Source organism: Sarcophilus harrisii, chromosome 1 (assembly GCF_902635505.1).
Source record: "Sarcophilus harrisii chromosome 1, mSarHar1.11, whole genome shotgun sequence".
Classification (NCBI taxonomy): domain Eukaryota; kingdom Metazoa; phylum Chordata; class Mammalia; order Dasyuromorphia; family Dasyuridae; genus Sarcophilus; species Sarcophilus harrisii.
The window spans coordinates 675995887-676015823 of NC_045426.1; the positions used below are offsets into that span (position 1 = coordinate 675995887).

Sequence of the window (19937 nt, forward strand, 5' to 3'; positions counted from 1 at the left end):
TCCTTTTCCTTTGATCTTTATGGGATATAAAAATAGTGGTGTCATTGTTGGGTCAAAGGTTTATTCAGTTTGAGCATAGTTCCAAATTCTTTTCTAGAATGGTTGCTCCACCAATAATTCACTAGTTTATGTATTTTTCCCTGATCCTTAACAGCATGTCATTTCTGATAGGTGTAAGGTGGTACCTCAGAATTGTTTTAATTTACTTTTCTCTAAGCAACTGTGATTTATAGAATTTTTATATGACTATAGATAGCTTTAATTTCTTCTTCTGTAAACTGCCTAAAATCAGCTTGTTCATCATTTTTTACAGAACAATAATATTCTATTGTTTCCATATACCATAACTTGCTCAGCCATTTTTGACATTTTGCATCTTAAATTTAGAAATAATGAAAACAATTTAGGATAATTCCACATAATACATTGCTACAAAATGAGGAATCAAGTTCAAAATGACTCATTATACAATGTAGCTCATAACTAGCCAATAATTAGTCTATGAGAAGTATTTTGTTCCAAATGATTCATTACCTTGTTTATCTTATACAAACACCTGTAAAAGTACATGACCTCAAAGTCTTGGGATAAAATAATGAAGAGAGTTTAAGATAAAATCCTGATTGCTAAGATTAAACATGGTAGAAATCACTTTTTTACAAATGTCATTTGTGCTACTCATCTAAGCACACAAAAAACCTGTAAAAAATAAAGTGTTATTTTTCACTTAACAATTAAGCATGAATTAACTAATTTTAGACTTCCAGCATAACCTGATTTGCTAAACTTCTAAACCTTGCTAAACTATTTTCTAAATTTCTTTAAATTATTGTGAATACTAAGTGATATTCCCCCAAAAGTTATCCCTACTAGTGCCATGTTAGGGAGCAACATTTTCCATACTGTGAAGCTATTTATATGTTTAGGAATGAGACGAAAACTTTCAGTTATTTTAGGGTAAGACAACTCTTAAAAGATATATCCTATTTTGATGAAGAAATATGACTTGGGAAAGCTTTCTCTCCAGAATGGCAATTAAAACAAAGAAATGCTTTGTCCATTAGAGCTCTTTGCAAGATATTAATTTGCTGTATTTAGGGAAGCTAATCTTATTAATTTCAAAACAAAATACTAATGGGAACCAAGACTATATATTTAATTGAGGAGCTGCAGGCAAAAATGATATAGAACTTTGAAAATGTTGAAAATGTTTATAAAAAGCTTAGAACTTCTACTTAAAAAATAAAAATCCATAAGAACCAAAGAATTATTTCTGATTATTTTGTTTTCTAAAAAAATAGCAAATAAAGGCAAATAACTATTTTCAATTTACCTCACATATATGTAAGCTCTTATTTTTCAAAGGAATTAAATATTCATTTACCTACCTTGCTTGGCTTCCAGCTCCTCCTGGGTAAGTTGAGGTTTCTTCTCCTCAACAACTACACAGGGTGTGACAAGTGCTGGGTTAGGGTTTGCAGAACTACTAGAGTTCTCTTGGCCTTCCTTGCCCTCTTCATCATCATCATCACTGTCATCATCTAGTTTAACACGGTTTTTTTCCAGGGGAAGCAGATCATTTTCTTTGGCTTTGATTGCAAAGCTTATTGGAGCAAATGAAGCTAAGAAGAAAATTTAAAATATTTTGTTAAGATTTTAGCAAAAAGAGTTAAAAATTTTCACTGGATTATCTACTTCAAAAAAAAAAAAAGTCTGTAGAAAGGTACATCAACCAGTCTTATTTATTTATTTATTTATTTTTTTATCAAATAGTCACTACCTAATAAAGGTATGCCTACACAAAGCTTTTTATAACAGAACAAACTTTACGATATCATATGCTTAAACATACATGCTTCAAGAGTATAACTTGGTCTTATCCTCCCCCCCCCCCAATAATTAAACACTAAACCAGGGAATTAAACCAACTATAGTAAAGCTAAAATTTAAATATATTTGAAACACAATCAACTTCTGAACATAAGGTTATTTAAAATATTTTTCTTTCTTCAAAACCACTCCTGTTATTAAATCTTGATCCCCATATATGGAAATGATATACTCCTACTTTCAATCTCTTCAAACACTGCTTGACCCTCTTAAAACAACCCTATTCATGGTCTGGCTCTTAAAACTATTTCTTGGTTCACTTCTCTTCCCCACATGAGATTATAAATATGCCGAGGGCAAGGACTATGTACTTCTTTCATTTTTGTATCTTCAATACCTAGCATAGTGCACTGGCATTTAATGTCAATTACTACATATTTATTAAAGTGAACCAAGTGATTTGCAGGATATGTATTGTGGAACACTTTAATATCATAGCACATGGAAGTTTAGTACCAGTCCATTAAAGTGACAATGCCGAGTTGTAGCATATACTCTGAAATAACAAAAGAAGCATTTTGAAGGCAAAGAATCATTACCTTACATAGAGATAAAAAAAGAAAATATTAAATAACTAGATTTACACAGACTACAATATTACAAAATTTATGAAGATCATTCAGTTCACAGTATTTTAAGACTAGCAAGGCTATTTACATTAAAACTATCTTCTTGGAGATCATTATACACTTCAAAAACAATGCTATGTGAGGATCAATTCTGATGGAAGTGGCCCTCTTCAACAATGAGAGGATCCAAATCAGTTCCAATCGATCAGTGATGAATAGGAGCAGCTACATCCAGCATAAGAACACTGGGAAATGAATGTGGACCACAAGTAGCATTTGCACTCTTTCTGTTATTTGTTTGCATTTTTTTTTTCCCCAGGTTATTTTTACCTTCTTTCTAAATCTGATTTTTATTGTGCAGCAAGATAACTGTACAAATATGTATACATAGCCTGTATTTAACATATACTTTGAAATGTTTAACATGTATGGGACTGCCTGCCATCTAGGGGAGGGAGTGGAGGGAAGGACAGGAAAATCTGGAACATAAGTGTTTCCAAGGGTCAATGCTGAAAAATTACCCATGCATAGGTTCTGTCAATAAAAAGTTATAATAAAAACAATAATTTAAAAAACCCCCAACTATATTCTCACTATGCCAAAAGGGCTATAAAACTGTGCATACTCTTTGATTCCCCAAAAGAAAGAAAGAAGACCCACATTGCAAAAATGTTTGGAGTAGCTCTTTTTATATCATGGTGAATGTTCACTGAGTGGATCCCTATCAACTGGTGAATGATTGAATAAGATGTGGTATATGAATGTAATGGAATACTATTGTTTTATAAGAAATCATGAACAGGCAGATTTAAGAAAAGCCTGGAAAGATTTGAACTGATGCTGAGTGAAGTGAGAAGAACCAGGAAAACGTACACAGCAACAGCTAGACTGTGAGATGATCAATTCTGATGGACTTAGCTCTTCTCACCAATTCAGTGATCCAAGGCAATTCCAAAAACCCTTGGATGAAAAATGTCATCCACATTAATGTGGATCAAAGCATACTGTTTTCACCTTTCCCCCACTTTCTTGTGGTTTTGGTTTTTTTTTTTTTGTTACGATTTTTCTTTCCCAACATGACTCATATGGAAATATATTAAAAATGTATGTACACCTATAACCCATACCAGATTGCTTGCTAGCATGGAGAGGGGAGAGGGAAGGGAAAGGAAAAAGAAAAAAAAATCGGAATTCAGAATCTTACAAAAACAAATGTTGAAAACCACCTTTAAATGTAATTGGAAAAATAATATACTATTAATATTAAATTTGAAAAATGGGTTTAAACCCCCCCCCCAACTATATCCTCTGGGATCAATAATTTACTTATTTTATGGTACTTGATTTATTTAATATTTTCCCCCAGTTACATTGAAAACAGAATTTTAAAAATATTTTTAAAATTGAGTTCTAGGATCTTTCCCTTATCCCTACCCACAATTAAGAAACCACATGTGAAGTTATGCAAAACATTTCCATGAGTCATATTGTAAAAGAAAACATAGATCTCTCACCCTAATGAAAATAAAAACCCTCAAGAAAAATAAAGTTTTAAAAAAAGAGAGAGAAAGAGAGTGTGTGTAAGAATGCTTCAATCTGTATTCAGACACAATCAATTTCTTCTCTGGGTATGGATAGGACTTTTTGTCATAAATCTTTTAAGAGTAACCATGGGTGATTATACTATAGAGAACAACAAAGTCATTTACAGCTGGGTTGTCCCAGAACATTGCTATCACTTTGTGGAAAGTACATTTTATTTTGCTTGAGTTCATGGAGGACTTTCCAGGTTTTTTTTTCCTTAGAGCATCCTGCTCATTATTTCCCACAGAACAATACTATTCCACCACAACACATACCACACTTTATGGAGCCATTCCCCAATTGATGGGAATGGGATCAATAATTTTAAAAATTCACTGACCTGAAATTAACGCTTTACTATTTGTAGTGCTACATTTTCTTCAATAATATGGGTCAGAATGCCCATTAACACAGAAGCCAAAAAATTTCTTTCAGTGTTAAACTCATATCAAAAGTAAATATTCAGTATTGAAAGGAAGAAAACAATGTCTTATTATTCTAGGCTGGGGACTCTTCTGCAAAAAGAGCACTGAAGAAAAATAATCAGAGAATCTCTATTTTGTAGAGACAGCAGTAATAAATAATGCCAAAGTGGCCAACAGATTTGGGAATTAACACCCATTTGTGACCAGCATCGTATAAAGAAGTTATTACATGTATTTTGTTTTGATTTTCTGTTCTCTAATTTCCTTATAAACTTTTCTTTTTGAATTTCATGTATGAAAAGTATTTCAAGAGCTAATTGTCTCTATTTTTTTGGGGGGGGGGAGGGGGAGAGGCAATTAGGGTAAAGTGACTTGCTCAGGGTTACAAGAGCTAGTTAAGTGTTTGAGGACAAATTTGAACTCAGGTCCTTCTGACTCCAAGGCCAGTGCTCTATCCACTATACCAGTGGTTCTCAAAGTATGGTCTAGTGCGGTGTTCTTTTTCTTTTAAATATAATGGTTCTCTCTGGGAGGTTTTCTGGAGGCAGCCTTAGTTTCAGTTAAAAGTAATAATTACTCCAAATGCAGCCAGGTGCTAAAAGTTCAAATCTTTTATTGTGTCCTTCAATATAGCCCGGTTAGTTTTTCTTAGAGGCCTCTCTCCCTCTTTGGTTCCAAGAGCTCTTGCCACTAATCTTTGGCCTCTGCCAGCTTCAGCTTCTCTTCTTCCATATATCTCCAGTCAGAACCAAGGTGAAAGTTGGAATGAATCTGACTTCACCTCCAAGAGTGGGCTTGTGGGCTTCTGTATCTCCCAGAGTACTCCTGGCTCTCAATCTCCCAGAGTGCTCCTCTCCGACCCCTGGCAATGTTCCGAAGTAACTAACTTGAAGCTCTAAGAGCTTTTATATATATGATCTCCCAAAGGTTGACTCCTTCTTCTGGAGGCAAGGATTAAGGTAGTTACAAAGTTAACTTTGTTAATCTCCCATACTTGTGAACTCCAATGAGTACTTAAATACTTCTTGATTATATGAACTCTCTAAAGATGTGAACACAAGCATTATATCAATTCCATTGAGTTAACACTAGCATTCTAACATCTCCCTTGAGTTATCTCACCTTGTTTCAAGTTGAGTTAACACTAGGATTCCAACATCTCCCCCTTTCTTTTGATTTAGAACATAGGTGGTCATAACCTCCCTGACTTCTCAAGGAGGTGAGAACCCCAAAAAGAAGGTGATCCTGCCTTCCCTGACTGCTCAAAAAGAAGTGAAAACACCATAGAAAGAAGGTGGTCACACCCTCCCTGACATCTCAGGAAGGGAGATGAAAACACCAAGGAAATAGAAAATCAAATCAGATTGGCGGGTTTCTAAAGGGGCTCACTTGAAACAGGTATGAAACAAGGTGTACATAAATCCATCAATATGGGAGGCATTACACATAATTACATAAGCACATAGCAATATAATACAGCCTAGTAGTAATGCAACAAATAACAGGAATCAACATGAAGAATTTACTTGTGTCCATAAGTCCTAGAAATAGTCCCAAAGGAATCCACTGTCCATTAGTTCATGTGCCAGGAATCCAGCAATTTCTGTAAGCTTTGAAGTATGCAAGTCTTATCAACAATTTTTCATCTCAAGGAATCCAATGATTCCTGCTGGTTTTTGTTCATCTTGTGTTGGGAATCCAATGATTCCTGAAGATTTTAAAAAACAGTCTCATTGTCAGCCATGCTCTTTCAGGGTCAGATGTTTCTTAAATCTTCTCCTTTGTTTTGAGATTTTACTCTTTTTCTGTTTCTCTCTGATGGACAAGGTGAATATGGCTCGTTGGCACCCATCTGATTCCTTCTCCACCTGTAGAGATACAAGCAAGCCCTCTTCCCCAAGCAGTTAACCTATCTGGTCCTTTCCAATCACCATTTCCTGGATCTCTCCACATCACCTGGCGATTATCTAAAGATAGTGGAGCTGCTCGCATTGGACACTGCTCTTCTGGTGGGTTATAAAACCTGTCTGCTGGAGCCAGTGCATCTTTATCAAAAATTAAAAAATTAATGGTATAGAGAACTAAATTTACAAGTTCTCTAGGGTTACCCGTGGCTCCCCCTTTCTTTTGTTTTTGGAGGAGTGTCTTAATGTCTCTGTTTCTCCTCTCTACTCTTGCCTGTCCTAGAGGATTAAAAGGTATGCCAGTTACAAAGTTAACTTTGTGAATCTCCCATACTTGTGAACTCCAATGAGTACTTAAATACTTCTTGATTATATGAGTTCTCTAAAGATGTGAACACAAGCATTGTATCAATTCCATTGAGTTAACACTAGGATTCTAACATCTCCCTTGAGTTATCACCTTGTTTCAAGTTGAGTTAACAATAGGATTCCAACAGTCTAGGATCCCCAGGATGGGGATCTCTGAAACTCTTTTAGAGGGTCTGCAAATTCAAAAATAGTTTTTATTTCCAATATGGCAAATGTCTCTAAATATAATCCAGATAAACAAAAACTCTTTGGAGAGATCCTCAATAATTTTTAATAGGATAAAGATACTGAAAACAAAAGTTTGAGAACCACTGCATGACTACATCATCTAGCTGCCCTCAAGAGCTAATTCTTTCACATCAAAACTGATCAAAGGATGTGAACAATTTTCAAAAGGCAAATTATAAATTATAAATGACTGTATGAAAATATGCTCAGAACCATTCTATTACCACTACTACTATCATCAATAAAAATGATAATCATAATAATTTATATAGAATTTACTATGTGCTAGGCACTAGGCTAAGCACTTAGCACGTATGATCAAATTTGATCTTTACAGTGACCTGTGAAGTAGCTGCTATCATTACACCCATTTTATAGATGAGGAAACTGAAGCACATAGGTATAGTGACTTGTTCCAATTCACAGGGTGTCTCAGGTCTTCTTGGCCTTAGGCCCAGAACTCTCATGTCATACCAAATAAAACTGTCAAAAATGACTAAAAATGTAAATAGCCAATGATAAGAATGCTAATACAGCACTGATGGAGTTCTGAACTAGTTCATCTATTTATTTGGTATATAAATTTAGAATTTTGGAAAAGAAATGACTCATACTTGATGGCCCCATAACTGTACTATTGTGTGTATATCCTCAGAAAGTTAGAGAGAAACAGGATGTCCATACACACCAAAATACTGAATATTTTGTTCCTTCCGAGTTTGGCCTTGGTCCATATCTTCAGATAGCCAACAACACTGACTAACCTGCACTTTCCATCAGGTTCCCTATTACTGGCATACTCTCTCTCCTTCTCTTTGGCTCTATTGCCTTTCAAAGTTCAATTTAAGTTTGCCTCCTTGAAGAAACTCTTCTTAATCCTGTTTTATTAGTGACCTAACTTCCTAAACTATATTGTATGGATAAGTATTTTTATTCCTACGCATAGTTCAAATACTATTTTTTCTAATCATCCTGGTTGCCTTTCTTGACCAGTGAAATCCATTTGTGAACATCTTTTCATTATATAGATGGTATATTTCTCTAGTAAAATTCATGTTTTTTTAAAAAGGTGTCTATTTTGTTTTACTTTGTATCCTCGGTGGCTAAAAGAAGACTTTACCTAGAGGAGATATTTAAAAGAAATCTTAAAATCTAATAGTTTTAACTTATACAACAATGTATGTTGGTAAGAATGAAGGATTGTAAAAATTGTATTTGTAAAGTTCATTCAGAAATGAAAAAAGCCAAAGATTTATATAGAAACTCAAGATTTCTCTTGCCTATATAGAAAAGAGGGAGTTTCCAGAGTTCAGCATAGTGTCTGGCACATAGTAGGAGCTTAATAAATGTTTATTGACTTTTTCCCAAAATAAACTGTGAAGGTGATGACATGGCTAGCACCAAACTCAACAAAAATAAAACTGACTTTATCCTAAAGGGATAGAAAAAGAAAGAATTTGACTACCAACACATTAGTTCATTGTGTACAATAAGTTAACCTACTGATTAGTTATAATACAAATCAAAATCAATAGCAAACTAGATTTAAGGACAAAAATGAGAAGACAATATAATGAGAAATTACAACAGCTCTAACGTGACTTATTGGAACACTTTATTGACATTATCTCTTATCTCCTTGCTGGAAAAGAAACCCAGCTGTCACCACTGTTATAAAAAACATAGATTGATGTAAAAGAAAGCAGTTGTCATAACATATAGGCCAAAAAAGCCTAAAAACCTCCTCTGGCATCTGATTTCTCTGTTAAGAGAGACATGATAGTTAAGGTCAATACTAGTTTGGATTATAAATACATTTTCAAAATGTTAGGGAGGAAGTTGGTGATAGAGTAGAAAGAGTATCAGCTGATAAAAGTGTGATGTAGGAGAAAATGTGTCTGCACAAAACCCAAGTACAGAAAACCATATGAAAAGCATAGTTGAAATTGGGAAGTGAACAACAAAGAGGTTAAGAAATGCAACAAATCTACCAGTGTTTCTATAGAAAATGAATTTAGAAAAAGTTGTTGAACTGGATCAATTACATATAGAAGAAATAGGTGCTGGAGGGGAAAAAATTTTGAAAGCATGGAAGATCAACTTTCATGTTAGAGAAACTTAATGACTGGAAAAAAAAATAAGATGGCATTATAACAGGAAAAAGTATAAATGAAAGAACATCAGTAATCACTGGCCAATATAGCTATTTTCTCATTTTTATAGAATCTTTCTTGGAATGACCTACATACATTTCACAAGGCTATAATTGATGAAAATAATGAGATCAAATAGGCGTTTTTGCAAATAATTTTCATAGTATATTTTCAGTCCCACAATTAAAATTAAGGCATGGGGGTAATATCCACTGTAATTTTACATACTGTTTCCACTTCTACAAGGGGTCTGCCATACCTGTTAAGATTATTAAAAAAAAAAATCCCTGAACAAAGATCTGTGGCTGCATCCCTCAAGAAAGAGATATAGGATTACCTCTGTCATGGAGGATATCTTTTACTAAGTCCACATGGAAGGATTTGTCATAGTCAATCTGAATGTGTACCACAGAAAAAAACTTCAGATGGACAATGAAATGGGTCCAGAATTAAAGTGGAAAAGAAAGGACTTGGCTATATGAAGTTTTGCAACGTTCCAAGCTGTACCCTGTAAAAAGAAGCCCTCTTTTGAATATTATTCTAATGATCTATGGCCTCTAATCATGGAATATCTAATCTTTAATTAAAATTATAAGGGAGCTGGAGGGCACTGGAGAAAGACATATTGTAGACTAAAGTAGTTATGACATATTACCAGTGATGATTTGCATATAAGATGTGACACAATATATCATCCATCAACAATGGGTGAGAAAAACATGTAAATTGAAGATGGTAAATAAAGTAATAGTGACAAACCTATATGACAGACCACTATCCCATGGAATGTTAGGAATTTGAGAAAGGCCTCTAGTACATTGAATTGATTCCCCAAGGGGACTGATGGGAAGACAGAATGAAAAGATATGGCTAGATAGTTCTTTGGGAGAAAGTACCCACATCAGCGAAATCATATTTTCTTATATATGTAAATAAATGATATCTATAAATGATGGTAGCTTTATGAATTTTGGAGAACGTATATGATCAAAACCTGTTTGCCCATATGGGTATCCCTTTCTAGAATAATGTAAATCTTGTGATAGGTATTTTTTTATTTTGTCTTTGCCTAATTTTTTTAATAGTAGCTTTTTATTTTTTTTCTAAATACATGCAAAGTTAGTTTTTAACATTCACCTTTGCAAAACTTTTGTAATCCAAATTTTTCTCCCTCCCTCTCTTCCTACCCCCTCCCCAATGCAGCAAGCAATCCAATATAAGTTAAACACGTTCAATTATTCTAAACATTTCCATATTTGTCATGTTGTGGAAAAGAATCCAGATCAAAAAGAAAAAAAGAAACATGAGAAATGAAAAAAACAAACAAAAAAAAAAACCCCAAGCAAACAAAGAGCCCAGTTCATCAAAGTTGATCATCACATATTCTTGTTGTTACTGTGTACAATATTCTCTTGGTTCTGTTCACTTCACTTAGCATCACTTTATACAAGTCTCTTCCAGCTTTGCCTAATTTTGTTAATGCCTAACATAAATACTTCTCATAAGTATTGCTGAACTGATTATTGAATGGTATGTTTTGTGAGAAGAAATCTCAGACTTCAAATTTAGTAGAAGTAGGCTATGAATGAAGGGAGCAAAAGAAAGGCTGCTAGATACCTTGGTGTCCCCCAATAATGCACCATATTACCTCCAGTAATTGATAAAAACATTATTTGTAGCTCTCAAATTCTGCCTCTGTACCCAAGAGATTGTTATCTAGCCTGTATTTTCCCACTATGTTCTTAAGTATAAAATAAGAGACTGAAAAATGCTTAAAATATGGTGATGTTCAGTCATCAGTCATTTCAGTGGTGTCTAACTACTGTAACCTCATTTAGGGTTTTCTTGGCAAAGACACTGGAGTAGTTTTCTATTTCATTCTCAACTCTCCAGGGTGAGGAAAACAAGGCAAACAGAATGAAATGATGTGCCCAGAGTCACACAGCTAGGAAATGTCTGGGGCTGATTTGAACTCAGAAAGATGAGTCTTTCTGACTTTAGGCCTGGTGTGGTATTTATTAACTGAACTACCCTACCTGCCCACCTAAAATCTAGTTTGTTTTTTTTTTTTTTGCAGCATTTCTTTGAGGTTAGTAACTTGGATGAAAATTTGTTAATTGTCATCATCTGTCCTTGATTCAATTCTACAAAACTTGATTAGGGTACTGTGAATACAAAAACAGAAGTGGAAAAGTCCCTGACTATAAGCAGTAACTGCTTTTCTAGATGTCTATTCTCGCCTCCCCTTTATAAAATTTTGTCAAGAATTAAAGTTAAGCTCAGCCTCTAGTATGTAAATTCCATTTTTTTCTTTTCCCTTTTGAAAACTGGGACATTTAACCTTCTCCAGTCCGATAAGAGCTCTTCTGTTTTCTTTGAAATACTAATAACAATATGGCTTTCTGACAAGTATTTCAGTGCTAAAGTTACTCTAGGCCTCAAGACAAACTCATCAAGGACAAGTATGTATTTTCCCTATTAGCCATTTTTATTCCATCATTTTCACATGAAAGAATGTTCTCATTCAATGGAGGAAACAGAAACAGAGTTTAAAAGTCTAGTGTTATCTGGTTTTTGTTCTCAAAGTGATAGCTAATAATAGTAATAGTTAGCATTTATACAAACTTTAAGGATTGCAAAGTACTTAAAATTTTGTCCCATCTAAACCAATTTGCTCTCTATATTAAAGCCCAATCCTCTCTGGATAGTAATATTACCCCCATTTTAAGCTTCCTCTTCTCTAATATACCTACTCCTATTCCTTGGAGTTTTGGTTTTCTTTTTTTGGAACAAAAAAATTAAGCTGCTAAGCAAAAACCAACACACACACAGCAACTAAATCTGACAAGATATGCAATACATGTGAATTCTACCACTTTATGACAAAGTAAATGAAAACAACACTATAAAGTCAAAAAATCTGGTTAATTGCAATGACCAATTTTGGTTCCAGAAGACTCATGATTAATTACAATTCTCTCTTTTTGATAGAATACCAAGAAACCATTAGGTACTTTTTGTTTGGCAGAGAGCTCTAGCAGATGTCTAACCCTGACCATTACGCCTCCCCCTCCACTGTTAATACGCCAATCATTAAACATTTATCCTACTATGTGCCAGGTGCTGAGGGTACACACAAAGCAGCTCACTTTCTAATGGGGATACAAGCTAACAAATCTGCATAAATCTCACTATGTGTGGGATAAATAAGAAATGATTAAAGGGAAGATACTAAAATGAAAAGGGATATGGAAAGGCTTCCTGGAGAAGGTTTTAGGGGACTTCAAGAAAGCCAGGAGGCAAAGTTGAGAATGGAGAGAACACACCAGAGTTGAGAGATAAAGAATAGCCTGAAGGCTGGTATCGCTGTACAGAAGGTGTCCCAAGGTATAAGTATAAGACTGGCGGGAGAGGGGAAGAGAGGCAGAGGGCAGATGCACAGCCCTGTGATTCTAGAAGGGACAGGAAACTACTCGAATTAATGAGCATGTCTGAGTTTTAGGAAAACCACTGTGGTTGCTGAATTAAGGGTAGATTAGAGTGGGCAGGAGGCCTACCAGCAGGCTGCCTCAACAGTCCCCACTTGAGGTGATGAGGATCTGCACAAGGGAGGCGCATCAAGGATCAGAAAAGACAGGAGACACTTTGGAGGGATGCTGCCAAATTGAAGCAGACAGAACTCAGGATTACACCAACCTGGTGACTTGGGGAGCCTGTGACGATAACACGCAAGTTTGGGCATGGTTTGGGGAAAAGACAGCGAGAATGGTTTTGGGAGCTTCAAGATGTTTATCAGACATTCAATTTAAAAAGTCTGAAAGGCAGCTGAAGACTGGAAGTTGGGAAAGCAGTCAGGTCAGCAAAAGGAGATCTGGCAACCATGAGCGTAGAGATGACTACTTCATGGGAGCAGATTAATCATGAAATTGCATAAAGGAAGCCAGGAGGAGCCCTGTGGGCTAAGAGGGTGTGATCCATGGGTTATCCAGCAGAGGAAAGAGAAGGAGGTCCCACAGAAGAACCAGGAGAGAGGGGCAACCAGAAAACCAAGGCTGAAAGAGAGTAAGGGTGACTGACTGTGGGAGGCTAGAGGCTGCAGAAAGGTCAAAGAGAATTGGGAAAAGGGTGCTGAATTTGGTGATTAGATCCCTGAAGCCTCTGGAGGGCTCAATTCTGGTGGAATGATAAGATTGGAAGCTCAAGCATCAGGATAGTTGAAAGTGAAAATAAAGGAAATGTAAGCTCTTATTACAGATTGCATTTTGGAAGGACAATTAACAGGGATGAAAAAATTTTGTGGATGGGGGAAGTAAGGGCATGTTTGTAGGCAAAGGAGATTGGAAATAAAAATCAGAGTGGGAATGAAAAAATAGGCATTTGCTGGAGGAGATGGAACAGAATGAGATCACTTATTCATGCAAAGGAGTTAACCTTAGTAAGGAATAAGCCCCTTCCCCATCATGAGAGCTAGAGGTGAAGGAACAGAGAAGGGCCAAGGCATCTGAGCAATAAGAGGAGGAAAGTAGGAATCCCTGGTGAGACAAGTCCTCAGCTTGGGAGAGAATTAATTAGGAAAGGTTTGAGGAAGGATGAAGTGTGGAAGAACCACTGTGAACTAGGAGAATAAGTTGGTAAGAGAGGCAGGAGTGGATTGCTTTGCAGCTGTGAGGGCTCAGGTGAGGTCTTGTAACATCTATCTGTACTTGATCCAAGTAATTTTTCTACTTTTGTTCAGCACCCTAGTGAAGGTAGAAAGTGGGAGGAATTCAAGACAGACTTGGCAAGGCAGAATTGGTGTTGTGATTAAGGGGCCAGGAACTAAGGAGGGCAGCGTAGACTAAAACTTGCTCACCAAAAGGTCAAGATGAAGAAAAAAGTACAGTAGTAAAGGATGATGGTCTAGGAGAACTAAGGGGTTGGGATTAGAAGTCACAGTGTGGATAAAGAATAGGATCTGATGTAAGAAGGCAGAGAGAAAAGTAGAAAGTAAATTATAAGCAATTTAGGGGATTTCAGAATTCTTGTATATGGAGGTGATATGCATCTCATTTGGGGGTGGAGGCAACAAAATCTATTCACCTTTTGAATTTTCACCCTATTCACACATAGTGCCTCTCCTCCCCCCCATGGAAACTTCAATCAAATTAATTCTATATTGCTTCTGTAAATTTATGTCAATCCATGCCTCAATCTATGACATAATGACAATAACGACAACCCTATGGCTCCAATGGCCATTCCTCGACTTCAAGGCTTGAGGAAGCACATTTCCCTCTTCACCACTTCCTTGTACATGCTGGATCCCCAGTTAGAACAAAGGCTTGTGGAGGGCAAAGGTAATTTGATTTTGTTTCCCTAGAATTTAGCAAAGTGCTTGGCATATCATGCTTGTGGGAAATAAGAAAAGGAGTCAACAGATAGGGAAATACTAAAGATGAGCGACAGTAGGGGTAATCCCACTTGCCTCTGAGAAACAAGAGGGAAAGGGATCACTGAATATACATGTGTGCACTGGTCTTTGAGTGAAGAGATAACAGAAGAATTTGAGATAAAAAGATAAAAGAGATAAAGAGAAGAGGAACTCTACAATTTTTTGGGAGTGAATTATGAGTCAAGGTCTTCAGCAGAGAAGGGGAGGAGGGCAATATGGGAGAAAGACAAGATCTGGAAAAGTTGTGACTGGGAAGATCAGTAAGACTTGTACTTAAGTCCCAGTTGAGATAGATGAGTGTGTGTGTGTGTGCGCGCGCACGCATGCATGTATAACCTCGTCAAGGTTTACAATTTTCTCCAGTTCCATTTTCTTGCATGTCTTTCTTGTATAGAGGGAACTCCACTTACACAACCTTTATTCTAGTTCACTCACTCAGTCCCCTCTTGCCTACACTATTACAGTAAGCTTCCATAATTGCATTGCTTGATTCTAAACTAATTCAATTAAGTAAACATTTACTAAGTGCCTACAATGTGCCAGATACTGTGCCAAATGCCTGGAAATACAAATAAAAAGTCCTTGTTTTCAAGGAGCTTACATTTCAATAGGTAAAACAAAGATTATGCACAAAAGGAAGCTGGAAAGGGAGGAAATAAGATGGCTACCCAGGATAGGGGCATCTTGTTCTGTGGAGTTAAAACCAAACAGAGATGCAGATGGAAAAGTAGAGTGAGCTTCTTGCCTTCTACAAAGGAAAGCTTTGGGAAATTAAGTGCTCTTTCTTCAGACCCTCCAGTCAGAGGGGAGAATCCCTGAAATGGAAAAGAGCCATCCTTTTATTCAGCTGCCAAATGAATTTTTTGAAGCACAGGTCTGACCATGTCCCCTCTCTGCTCAATAAAGGCCAATGATCCTCTTATTACCTATTTCCAAGATAAAATATGAAGTCATTTGTTTGGCAACCAAAGCTAATAACAATTTGGTCCCTTCCTTCCTTTTCAATCCTCTACATTATACTATCTTCTATATTATCTGTGCTGCCTTTGTATTAGCTATTTCCTGTGCCAAAAATACTTTCTTTCACAACTGCCAATTCTTATAATCTATCCCTGAACAATGAACCTATCAACAGGTTTCATGATAGTTTTGGTGTGCAAAAAGATAAAAGAGAATATGTAAGAATAGTGAAAACTTGATTAAAACAAATAAATCTCAATTAGACCAGGTAGATAGAAATTCATCTGAAAAAGTTTTTATCAGTTAACCAACATTTACTAAGCTCTAGACATGGACAAATACAAGCAAAAAGAGTCTTTGTCTTATAAGAGTTTTCTTTCTTTTTTGGGGGGTAAGAGGCAAGTGGGGTTAAGAGATTTGCTTAGGGTCACACAGCCAATAAATGTCTAATGTCTGAGTCTTTATTGAAAATAATTTGAGGAAATAATAAAAGCATATCAGTTCCCATGTACAAATTACTTGGATCAGAAGAACCATATTCTTGACTACTAAGGAAACTGAAAAATGTTATTGCTGAGACAGTGTCAGTGACTTGAAAAATTCTAGAAAACAGAAGAGGTGCCAAAGGATTGGAAAATGGCAGACATCCCATTTTTTTTTTTTTAAAGTAGAAAGGATTATATAAATAATAGTAAGTGAGTTTGAATTAATTCCTGGTAATACAGAACATATTAAAACTATGGGTTATGAACAGAATATCAAGTGATTACAGAGAGCTAGCAAATTTTTGGCCTACTTTTATTTTTATTGGGTTTATTAAACTAGTGGATCTGGAAAAATATATAACACACAAAATATTAAGTACCTACTATGTGTTAAACCATGGAGGCACTATGCTATCTCAATTAAATATAAACTTCATAAAGTCTTTACTGTTATTGAAAAGATGGACTGGTTAAAAAAGATCAATGGAACTGATTAGACAAACAAGAATGAGAAGAAACACTGGAACTCAATTACCCAATGTTTGATAAAGTGGAAAACATTAACTACCTAGGAAAAGAGTCTTTATTTGATAAAAATGCAGGGAAAACTGTAAAGATGACAGAAATCAGGCTTGGACTAACATCTTATAACATATTCCATAATACACTTTAAATGGATATTCAACCTTAATATTCTTTACTATTATTAACATTATTATTAATATCCTACTATTTCAACAAATACATACATGTGTATATATTTATATCCATCCAAACACATTTATTAATTGCCTACTATGTTCCAGAGACTGTGCGAAATGAAATGATAGTAGTTTTTTTTTTTTTAAAGCAAAAAGATTAATCTTTGCTCTCAAAGAATTTACAACCTAACAGGCAAGATCGCATGCAACAAATATATATAAAGAAGCTATATCATGCAGGGTAAATAAGAAATAATTAACAGAGGTCAGGAAAAGTTTTCTGTAGAAGGGATTTTGGTTGTGATTTGAAGGAAGTGAAGAGAATCCAAAATTCACAGAGTATTCTAGGGATGGGGAGAGCCACAAAAAACCTGGAGTCAAGAGACCAGGTTATCTTGCTAATAGAACAGACAAGAGGTAAGTATCAAACTACTGAAGAGTACATATAGTACTCTTCAGGGGAGTAAAGTTTAAAAGATTGGAAAGGCAAAGGGGAGCCAGGGTATCAAGGACTTTGAGGATTTTGTATTTGCTCCTGAAGGCAACAGGGAATCATTGAAGTTTATTGAGTAGAAGGGATGATATGGTCAAACCTGCACTTTAAGTAAATTACTTTAGTGGCTAAATGGGAAATGCATTTGAGTGGGTAAGAGACTTGAGGCAGACAGAACCACTAGCAAACCACTGCAGTAATCCAGGTTCAAGGTGACTAAGGCACACATAAGAGTGGTGACAGTGTCAGAATGTATTTGAGAGATGTTACAGAAATGAAATCAACAAGCCTTGGCAACAGCTTGGACATGGGGGTAAATGAAAACAAGAAATCCAGGATGACTCCTAGTATGTGAGCCTGATCAGTTACTAGAAGGATGGAGTTACATTCTACATTAATAAAAAAGATAGGGGAGAAAAAAAGAGGGTTTAGGAAAAAGATAATGAGCTTTGTGTTGGACATATTAAAATGTCTAACAGATAATCAGTTTGAGATGTTTGAAAAACAAATGCACATAAGACACTAGGGGTCACCAAAAAAAGTGGAGCAGGAGAGATTTGAGAATCATCCGCACATTCTTTCTCATGTTTATTTTTCTTAGTTTGTTTTTTCTTGCACAACATAAATATAGAAATATGTTCAAAAGGAATGCACATATTTAACTTATATCAGCTTGTCTGCTGTCTTGCGGAAAGAAAAATTTGGAACACAAAATTTTACCAAAAAAATGTATATTAAAAATTATGTGTATTTGGAAAAATAAAATACTATTTAAAAAATCTTTAGCACAGAGATAGTAATTAAATTCATGTGAGGTAATAAGATCACCAAGTGCAGCTGTGTAAAGGTAGAAAAAAAGAGGGCCCTAGGTTCAGGTTATCAGCCCCTGTCCATCTAGACGATTATATAGGGTAACTTGGCTTAACCTTTCTTGTATTCTTCCCTTTCTCTCCAGGCTTCTCTTAAGAGAATTAAGGCTAACAAAACTACACCCAAGCCTTTTGTTTAATTAGACTTTGTTCCATCTGAAGACAATAGATTTTAACCGTATCCCCACATTATAATGTAAATTATATATCCTTATTTTATTCTTTGTCACCTCTTAAGTACATTTCTCTTAAATCCTGTGTTTGAACTTATAAAGTTTCTACACAGTAAAGATTTTTCCATCAAGAATATTTGAAGTCTTCTATTTAAGACCCATTTCTTTCTCTGAAGGATTATATTCAGTTGCACTAAAGTTATTTTTCACCATAAGCCTTTATCTTTCGATTTTCGGAGTTGGGTACTCCCAAGTTCTCCTTTCCTCAAAAGTGGTGGCTGCTATAATCATGTGTGATTTTAACTCTGGTTCCTTGGTACTTGAATTCTGACTTACTGGCTGCTTAACTTAGAAGATCTAGATTTTGCCTATGATGTTCCTGGGAGTACTAATTTAAGGATTTCTTTCAGATATTGGTAGATTCTATTTCTACTTTGTTCTATGATTCTAAGAGGTCTAGAAAGTTTTCTTTTAAGATTTCTTGAAATATTTCTTATTTTGATCCTTAGTGTTCAGGTAGTCTGATCTTAAAATTGTTTTCTCTTGATCTGTTTTCCAGGTCAGTTGTTTTTTTTTTTTTTTTTTTAAATTCTTGCTTCATTTCCAGGGATTTTAGTTTAATTTTTGCCCTCACTCTGCCAAGAGTCAGTGACTTGGAACTGGGTAGAAGACAAAAAGCTGTAAGTTAGCACTTGTGTCCTTGTTAAGGTGCCACTGCATGGATTTGAGGATCCTTTGGAAAGGTCTGTTTGTTCTGGTAAACAATTAGTTTATCATTTATATAATAATAAATATGTATATTTATATAACAATATATATAATTTAACATATTACAATTCTGTTGGAATGCTCTCCAAGTAGCGTTCTGGAGGGTCCTTCTGTTTTCCTATGCTGACTTGAGTTAGAAAAATGACTTTGCTTTGGATTTCCTCATCAGAATTTGCTCTGATTTGTTTGGAGTTTCTGAGGAGAGCTTGTTGTATAACTTCCTTCTACTTTGCCACCTTGGCTCTACCCTAAGATTGAATTAAATATGGATAAATGGAAAGTCTTATACTTACATGAAAAAAATTCTACTTTAAAAGCACAAGCTTGAGGCATGGATAAATTAGAAATTTGTCTGAAAAAAGATTTTGGAAATTATGGTAGAATGCAGGCTTAATATGAGTCAACATTATGACATGGTAAGTGGGAATACTAATGTAATTTCAGGCTACTTGAAGTACATTTTCCATGTCTAAGGTGACAGTGAAGCTATATTCTGTTCTGGTCAATCACATCACTAGTATGTCATTCAGCTCTGGAAATCACATTTTATGAGTGACATTCAGATGCAGCAGAGCACTCATACATAGAAAGGAAAGCAGAATCATACAGGGCTCTTAATAACAGGAAGAAAGAGCCATCATTGCTACAGGGTCCTATATCTCTCCTGTCTTTTATGGTCAAATACTTTGACAAGGATGCTATACAATTTAAGTGCCTCTACTTCCCCTCCTCTCACTCTCTTTTCAACTCTTTGTAGTCTGGCTTATGGCATCACCAAACTATATCACAATTAACAATGATCTCTTAATTGTCAACTCTTGGACCTCTCTGCAGCCTTTGATGCTGTTGATTATCCTCTTCTTCCCTTCTCTCTAGGCTTTCAGGACACTACTCTCTCCTGGTTCCTCTATGTGATTGTCTTTTCTCAGTCTTTT

General features: G+C 35.5%; 1 protein-coding gene across 3 annotated transcripts in view; it reads right to left on the reverse strand.

The window, feature by feature from the left end:
- SFSWAP (splicing factor SWAP) overlaps window positions 1-19937 on the reverse strand; it is a 108148-nt gene that overhangs the window by 38970 nt on the left and 49241 nt on the right. For all 3 annotated transcript variants that reach the window (XM_031948386.1, XM_031948388.1, XM_031948387.1), the window contains exon 12: window positions 1389-1622. In XM_031948386.1, the coding sequence (XP_031804246.1) occupies window positions 1389-1622 (234 nt within the window). The remainder of the gene's footprint in view (window positions 1-1388; window positions 1623-19937) is intronic.